The 9283-nt window shown below is 50.4% G+C and overlaps 1 protein-coding gene across 1 annotated transcript; it reads left to right on the forward strand.

The window, feature by feature from the left end:
* Positions 1 to 6997: 6997 nt before the first annotated feature.
* Positions 6998 to 8790, forward strand: CTAM01_16488 (uncharacterized protein; the record flags this gene model as incomplete). The annotated part of the gene is made up of 3 exons (XM_060532481.1): positions 6998 to 7091; positions 7169 to 8343; positions 8401 to 8790. The coding sequence occupies 3 exons, from the start codon at positions 6998 to 7000 to the stop codon at positions 8788 to 8790; spliced, it is 1659 nt and encodes a 552-aa protein (XP_060372944.1).
* Between the last annotated feature and the right edge of the window lie 493 nt (positions 8791 to 9283).

Consider the following 9283-nt stretch of genomic DNA (forward strand, 5'->3'; position numbering starts at 1 on the left):
GCTGTCATGTCAGTCCGGTACACTAAGGTATGTCAAGACCATGTTGGGATGAGGACGTTTGACATGTCAGACGCCAGTGCGTCGGGCCAAAAGGTACCGGAGAACTTCACATCGTGACTCTGACTAGTTTCGTCTCTTTTCATAAGACATCCCACGGCTTGGCAAATTGATTCATTTCTTTCTTCCAGCAATTGGGACTTCACGACTTTGATCGCAAAGGCGTTGATGCTACACATGGTTCCTCAAGATTGCCGCCATCTAAGATTCTGCAAAGGAAGGTTACCATCGGCACTTTAGGCTGCTAAACTGAAGTCGCGACTAAAACGATTAAGGACTCTAGTGGGTTCTACTGGCGCTCTAGGGGCTTCGATTGCAGGGAAAGAAGAACAGACCTTAGCGTTGCGTCCAGCATTGTGATCCGCGTCAAAATTTGAGTAAACTGTTCAAGCCAGGGTTTAATCCTCGAGGGTTTTTCGGGCCTTCTCTTGCATCAATGATCATACGATCGTTAACACTTTTTTGACGCGGTTCCATCCTATGAAAAGTCTGTTCGCGGCCTCAATATTTGGATGATTGGTTACGACATCAAAGGGCTGATGTTAAGGTTTGCCGCTAATGTCAAGTACCGTGGTGATCGAATGTGGATGCAAGAGAGCCTCACTGAGTGGTTGGTATTGCATGAAACGGCATTGCCGATAGTCTGCAGCGAGTTGTTACCTGCAGTCCATAGGGGTAGTTACTGGGGTCGTCGGACTCGGACATCGCATAGCGAGATGCGCATAGCGCTGTCTTTCCAACGCTCAGCCTTTCCCAATGTAGTAATTACATGTAAGCGGTCTCTTCAAGCTAGTAAGGCAAGTCAACGCAAGCATTTAGCACATACTCATTGATCAAAATAACGCATTCGGGGCCTCGGGCCGAGGGAGTGGACATTCGCAGATCGAATACACGAGCTCGCAGCTTCACTTAGATGTGGACTAACGATCACCATCTGCTCTTCGGCCTTCAGGTTGCACTACGTGCTGCATTGACTTCTTACATGATGAGATTCATGCACTGGCAGATCCCCAGCTTATCCTGAAAGAGAGAAAAAGGAGACCCCAGAAGTATGAGGTATTTCTTGGGAAACTCGAGCGCCAATAGTAGCAGGGTACACCATGGAGTTCTAGGCCATGCTCGCATGCAGTGAAGCTCAAGATTGTAACCAGATAGTTTACTTGTCTGGTTCTCCGGGCTATGACTGAAAGTCAACTTCGTACGACTGCGGGCTGCGGGCTGCGGTGAAGCCGTAGATGGTTCTAGACTCGATTTTACAGGTCGATCGAAAGGATAATCAATTATCCCTACAATGGCAGAAGCGCCAGTAACTTTCACAAAGACAGGAGACTAAAGCTGGATCTTTCTGTGGCCCAAGTGAAGCGCCAGTACCAGCAAGAAACAATAATAGTTTTCATGACTCAAGCTGTTCACTCAATTGCTATCCTCAACTCCGCTATGCCAATGTCTTAATCCATTACATTACAGGCTGTCATTCTCGAGTATGGGTGGTCAGAATAGTGCCTTGATTCAGGTTCAAACTGGAGATCGTTTCGCTCTGTAGCCAGAGTAAAGGAGCCTAAGACTAGGGTTGAGAGTCTAACTGAAGGCCAAAGGACGAAATAGCCAGTGCTTTGGCAACGATCAATGTGTATACATGCAAGAGCACACTTACCGTAACACAAGGGATGAGTCAAGTGCGAGACTGACACACTGTGGTTTGGAGCTTGTTACGTACAAAGTTCTATCCGAAAGAACTCCTGGAAAGACAGCTATCCTAATTTCAATCAAACTTCAGGTTGTTTTACCTCTATACAGGATCCACCCAGAACAATAATTGGGTAGAGAAATACAAGCGTAAACGACAGAACGCATGCTTATGCGCTCTTGCTTGCAATGAAAGAAGTGACCATTGAATTATGCTTTACTGATTCAGGTCAATGTATGAGCAGTGAGCGACCTTTCTCGCTGAAACACCAGCCAGTCGCTCCCATCATCAATGAGGTCTAAGATGAAATGAGAAGAGAAGTACATGTACGCACTCATAACGATCTCCATGAAAATTCTTGATTGTTCGTCTGTTTGATTCGTGAAGGTGTACGAGGTTGTCAAGCTTACCTCGGATCTCATATTGGGTTATTTGCTGCTTCCGTAATACTCGGTAATACGTTATGCTAGGTAAGGTAGTCTACGAAGGTATCCTAAGCCAGGTAGTAGCTGCGCTTCACTCAACGCAATTAACGCGTTAATGACATCAAACTTGGACCGATTGAGCGTCAATTTCTAGGAGCTAGTTGTTTTGATTGTTGAGTTGATTATTAATGTTGCGTTGAGAGGAGCGCCGAGAAATAGTAGGGAGTTGAAGCAGAATGTCTCCAAATCTGCGAGACCTGTACCAAGCTTGCTGTGGGCATTTTTAAGAGAAGCAGCGTTTTCAGTCTTTAGATCTCACATTTGTAGATAACACTCAAGTACTATTAGACAAAAATTTGATGAGTCGGTCGGATGGGATGGCGTCCGGCTTCCCCACCGGCCTGAAGTCATGGACGGACCCACCTTCCCCGGAGGCATAATACGTACATACTTCGCCGGAAGCTTCGGCGTGGAGACCCCGCAGGAGCCTTATACAACGGGATCTTGGCCCGTACTTGCCCTCTATGGAGTTTGATTCAACGGCAGATTATGGATTGGGCAGGATCACAAGCAGTCTCGACCGAACTTTCGAGCATTCAAAAAGGGGCTATTGCAAATCATGCCGATCTGTTGTTAGTCTGAAGATTGCTTGAGGTATCTTGAGAGCATGGGAACCTATCTTCGTTAAGCTCATTGTGCGTGCAATTGCTGTCTCGAGTCATTCTTCAAGCAATCGGCCGACTTCTATAAGCACGTAGCCAAAGGATGTATGGAATGTGTTGCACTTTTTGGAAGTTAGATCTTGGAACCAGAAAATGCGTCTCTAAGCCCTATCTGATCGAAGGTTTTATTGAACGATCAAAGACTAGAAGGTCTTGAATCTCGCATCAAATCATCGTCATCACAGGCGGCACCCGATTATCCTGGTTGATGAGAACAAGAGTTGGATACATCTAGCAAGGGACTTCTTGATTACGAATGCATAGCCAAGCATTCGCGTCAAGGACGTATTGTAAAAGACTTTCCACCAGTAGCTCGGCAGCTTTCCGGTGTAGCGGCGCCACTATCGCGTTATTGGAAGAAGTTTGATATCAAAGTCCATCTGCATCATCAGGCTAGGAGAACAACCGATAGAGTGGAACCCATCCCTCAGAAACGACGTCATTTTCAAGAACTGAAGCCAAAACCCTGACCAAACGACCAGGGCCCAAAAGCAAGAACCGTTCACCGTAGGTGAGGCGCTCGCGGCTCACGTTGAGCGACCCAGCTCAGCCCCCTATCGCGGAAACTACTGCAGCCAATCCCGCCTGACGTTTTGTAGCGACGAAGGGCCGATGTGCGCCCGCGCGGCTGACGTGAATTTTGAGGTCAATTTAGACACCTCACCGCAGGGTCACATAATGATTCTTGTGTGCTTTGAATTGCCAGTGGTCCAGATATTGCAGGAAAAAACGGGAAAGGCTCCATTGTCTCGGAGCAGAACCACAGAGCCACAGGTTCGCTCAACATGTCACACCGTTCTGTGACCCGAACTGACGCCCCTCCTCCATCTTTCTCCTCAGGTTCTCTATCATCCCCTCATCCCCAGTTTTTCTCTAGTGACAGCCAAAAGTCCACCGTAGGCTGCCTCTCTCACCTTCAAACCGGACTCTGACTCCGACCGTCACGAAGCATTTCTCTTGCACCTGACAGGCGGGTAGAGAGGCCCTGCGTTCTTTTTCAGTTGCTTCCAGGATCTCGATCCACTCCAAGTACAAGAAACTTGGTTTCTCGGTGTGGGGCCGAATTTGCAGAATTTTCCGGCCCGGTGAATCGGCGATGTTATCGGCTTGGCACTCCCGCCTCCCGTGCTCTGTCACAACAACACCAAAAAAAAACTGAAAGATTGATGCTCGATTTAATCGATTGAATCGAGTACTACTTACTTGATGGCAAAAGAAGATCTCCTTGTTGTCCCGGGATATGGGCAGTCTCAAACAAATCCAATCTGTCCTGGGGTGGAGTTTCCATTATGAGTCTTAATCTCCCGCCCAAAACCCACGCGAGTCTACCCGATGTGTGAGACTTTAACTCCGGCGTTGGATTCCACCGATGGATTTCAGGTCAGCGAACCAATATGTCTACCATTCGAGATACATCGCAAACGCGCATACGAGGACCCGGTTTTCCCATGCGCCAGGCATCACTCGTCCGATGTGTGGAGACAAGCGGTACAGACAATCCTTCCAAGACGCCAAAGAGAATGCACAGTCAGGGTCCTGCCTTCTTCGGTTGACGATTCGATGTCCTAAAAGCATGTGCTGTTATGAAGATCTCTGCAAAATTGCAGTGATAGACGCTGCGTGTGCGTTGTACGTCAACAAAGGGGCCTGAAACATAACATGGAAACCACGTTCTGCCAGGGACCTCGACAGTTGACAGCTTTGTCAAACCGAGTAGTTGGTAATGAGATCGGCAGAACTTTGGCCCATCGTTGAGGCTATCACCAAGGTTAAAGGCCTCCAAATGACATTCGCGACTCATAGAGAGAGCCTGAAAAGTGATCATCCACTGCAATACGTCAGTGTACATACAGATGCCTGACACAAGATGCAGAAGATTGTTGCGCCAAGTAGGTCCAACATCGGCCTCATTGCCCATTTTGCGCAAACGTCAACCAACAGACTGTATGTTTGTGGGCCCCCGAGTCAGTTCATTTTGGGTTTGGGGGAAATTTGACTGGACGTTCAAACCACACAGTCTTTGTCCACACAGGCCCATTTCTCCAGTTCAGTTCATGCGGGAATGCGGGTGAAAAACGGACTTGACACGAGGATACAAAGGCCCGTCAGTTTTTCCGTTCGTTCTCGCCAGGTCTTGGAAGCTTTTTGTCGCCTTTCATTGGTGTTGGTGCGAAACTTCAGTCGGCTTGCTGTGGGCTTGGCTCGTCTGCTGATGCGCCTGGCGCGCCTCTTCGGATTGCCCAAATGGGTAATGCCGAGAAAAGAGAAAACTCCTACAGTGTCGACGTCATCCCGAGATACTTGGATAGTGTAGATCGGAGTTGAGATTTCAACCCTTAGCTCCAACAGCCTCCACAGTTAGCCGCCATTGGTCTTGGAGACTGGAAGCCATAAGAAATGAGGATTCACAATACCAAGGGATAAACATTGAACAAGCAATGGACAAGAACATTGGCATAGCTGCCAATGCCCGCGGTTCGTCTTGTCAAGGCTTGTGCTTGTAGTGCTTATTCTTAGCATCTAGTCAAGCTTTTAGCATCCTAACGACATGTGCTCGGTTCAGCATCTGCTTAATTACTCCAAAGCGACATGGGAATCACGAGTCGGAGAAAAAGACAAAACAAAAACTAAAGTCTAACCTCCAGAAATCAATATAGCCTGAACCAGTACGTCATGTGGTCCACCAATCTCGACGCACCTTGCTACCAACAACTGCCGACATTGACAAATCGCGTGCGAGTATTTCAAACTTGAAACCTGGTTCTGTCGCCCGTCGTCCCCACGACCGCAGGTCCAACTTAATCTGCCAAAGCAGCCAAAGAGAGAGATGACAATGGCCGGGCGAGCAGATAATTGAGAGTCAGAATCCGCAGCTGCAAGCGCTCTCAGCGGTTACGATGCTACCCTGCCTTCTCAGTTCTTCCTCTGGCCAAGTCCCGTGTCCTCGGCGCTTCTCGAGAGGGAGGGCGGCGGTGGTCGGCTCAAGGTTGCCGCAGGGTTCGCACAGGGCCCCCTGACTCGCAGACGGCGCCGCTCGGACAGGAATAGTTCCAACCCAAGTCTGACTGAGCCAACGGTATTGGCCCAAGTTTAGATGTGAGATGCACAAAGGGCACTCTCGAGTCTCGAGGTACTTTTTCCCTTGCATTACTTATCAGTCTGCTATCAAAGTCTTCAAGGTATGACGTCGTAGTCTCCAGTACTTCTCCATCTAAACTCCACCGACAATGTACGATTATGGACACAATTGCGGCTCTTTTGGGTACTCTTTGCTCCGCTTTCGCACTGGTGCTGCCTTATCCTTTGGTCAAGCACGGGCGTGATGGCAAAGGTACCATTCTCGCGTCGGTGTCTCTCCGAATTCTGCCGCGCGATAGGACGGAAACTCCACGAGTGTTCGCGTCTCAGAGCGGTGAAGCCACCGTATTGCAACGTCTTGTAATGTACGAACCCGCAAAACTCTTACCCTTCCCGGCGCCGTATTGGCTACAAGCGGCCCCGCGCGTTCCGGGACGGCGTCTTGGCCGGACCTGACGACATGTCACCAACCGTTCTTTGTGTCCTCCCCTCGGGCCCCATTGTCCACCCCCGTGGAACCGGATGTGGAGTCGTTACCCCCCCCCCCCCCCTCAAGGTCGGAGAATGTCCCCTCCCCTCCAGAGGGATCTTGGAGCGTACGGGGATTGGGGGAAATCGGGGCAGCCTTTCGTGGGACGGCTGGGGATTGGCTACTTGGGGTTTTCTGGGTTCGGTGTAAACAGCACCAACGCCAGGGTCCGAGGCTGGCACGAGTAGCCATGTTACCATGTCAGTGCAGGTTCGGGCATGTACTTGCGTCTTGTGGTATGAGCGTGAGTGGTGAGGAGAAAGAAGTAATTCCTGGCGTCGCGCTGAAATTGCCGATCTTTACCCTGTCGCGGTAGGTTTGGGATTTTCATCTATAAGGTCGACACGTTCGCCATCTCAATTCGCATCTGACCTTCTTGTTGTTACCTCTCATCCCGACTCAACCTCATCCCCTTCACCAACCGATCTACGACCTACAGCCCTCGACATTGCTTGGAACCCGTCGATCCAATACTGTCCGCTGTGAAAGAGTCTCCAAGATGGGCAAGCTCAACTACTTCGGCCTCAGAGGCAAGAGCCTTAATTGGGCCATCAGTATTATCGCAGGATGTGATTTCTTGCTTTTCGGATATGGTAGGTTTCAATCTCACATCACGGACTTGACTCCGAAACGGCCAAACAACATGGACTAACTTGTCATTCTCATCCAGACCAGGGTGTCACTGGTGGTATTCTCACTCTGCCTGCCTTCCAGTCCCAATTCCCTTCCATCAACCCCGAAGAGGCCGGCCTTCTTCCTCACATCAAGAGCATGCGCTCTACCAACCAAGGTATTGCCGTCGCCTCCTACAACCTCGGCTGCTTCCTCGGCGCCATTATCACCATCTTCATCGGAAACCCCCTTGGTCGCAAGCGTATGATTATCCTCGGTACCTCCATCATGGTCATCGGAGCTGCTCTCCAGGCTTCTGCATTCTCCATCGAGCATCTCATCATCGGACGTATCATCACTGGTCTTGGAAACGGCGGCAACACATCAACAGTCCCTACCTGGCAATCTGAGACTTGCTCATCGCACAAGCGCGGCAAGCTCGTCATGATTGAGGGTGCTCTCATCAGCGGTGGTATCATGATCTCGTACTGGATCGACCTCGGCATGTCATTTGCCCCCGGCTCTGTCGCATGGCGTTTCCCCCTGGCTCTGCAGATTCTCTTCTGTCTCTTCATCCTCGCCTTTGTTTGGAACCTGCCCGAGTCTCCTCGCTGGTTGATTCTCAAGAACCGTGATCAGGAGGCCAAAGAGGTTATCGCCGCCATCGCCGATCTGCCAGAGGACGATCAATACTGTAAGAATGAGTACATTGTCATGAAGGAGACGGTCGAAGAGATGTCCAAGGGCAGCTTCCGCGACCTCTTCACCATGGACAAGAACCGCAACTTCCATCGCGCCGCTCTCGGCTACGTCAACCAGATGTTCCAGCAGATTTGCGGTATCAACCTGATCACCTACTACGCCGCCGTCATCTACTCGAACCTCGGCATGACCCGCTTCATGGCTCACTTGCTGGCTGCTCTCAACGGTACCGAGTACTTCATTGCTTCTTGGCCCGCCGTCTTCCTCGTCGAGCGCGTTGGTCGCCGCAAGCTCATGCTCTTCGGCGCTGTTGGTCAGGCTGCTACGATGGCTATCCTTGCTGGTGTGAACTCCCAGAAGACCTACGCCTGCCAGATCACTGGAATTGTCTTCCTCTTCGTCTTCAACACCTTCTTCGCCGTTGGCTGGCTCGGCATGACCTGGCTCTACCCCGCCGAGATCGTTCCCCTGCGTATTCGTGCTCCCGCCAACGCTCTCTCTACTTCCGCCAACTGGATCTTTAACTTTATGGTACGTTTCTTTCCGAGCCTACTTACTATCGAGTCAACACTAACGTTGGAACTACAGGTCGTCATGATTACTCCTGTCGCCTTCGACTCCATTAAGCACCACACTTACACCATCTTCGCCATCATCAACGCCATCATCGTTCCTGTCACCTACTTCTTCTTCCCCGAGACCGCCTACCGCTCTCTTGAAGAAATGGACTCCATCTTTGCTAAGGCCTCCCCCGGACTCAAGGGTGCCTTCGACGTCGTCGACGTCGCCCGCAAAGAGCCTCACCGCTACGGCAAGAACGGCGAGCTTCTCATCACCTACGACGACGCTAAGGAGACTGGTCACGCCACCACCCGCGAGAACCGTCGCGAGGGCAGCACCAGCAGTGGTGAGCCTAACGGGCTGTGGGCGCGCCAGGACGAGGAGACCCAGAACGTTGAGAAGGAGGAGAAGTCTTAATTTGCGGTTCATTCCCGCCCTCAAGATTGCGCACTTGAGTCCCCTGGTCGGGATGCGGAACTTGGCCAGGGTGGCTCAAAACCGATATACCCCATCTCTACGAATTATGTCCTTTGCCGGGCAGTTTCCGGCCTTCTCAAATTGGGCACGGATTGATATCCGATGTCATTAATTCCTATTCTCTTATGAAGTCTGTAGGACTTCGACTGTTGTTGAGATACCACTACCTAGTTTATCTAGATTCAAGCATAGATACCACAACAAATGATTCAATTATCCAAATACCATGAATCTACGTCTCGTCTGCTTTGATCGTGGCCAACGTTCGTAACGCCTCTTGATTGATACTGCCGTGTCTCGGGATTAACTATTGCCGTCGACGTCAGTTAGTCCATTGCCACTCGAACAACATTGGTTCCAGTTTGCCTCCCGGACGTTGCCCGGAGTTGCCAGCAGGCTAAGGTAGCGCTTACAGCAACTCCCGGGTTTGACT

The sequence above is a fragment of the Colletotrichum tamarilloi genome (genome assembly GCF_030869305.1).
Source record: "Colletotrichum tamarilloi strain Tom-12 chromosome Unknown Scaffold_227.1, whole genome shotgun sequence".
Taxonomy (NCBI): Eukaryota; Fungi; Ascomycota; class Sordariomycetes; order Glomerellales; family Glomerellaceae; genus Colletotrichum; species Colletotrichum tamarilloi.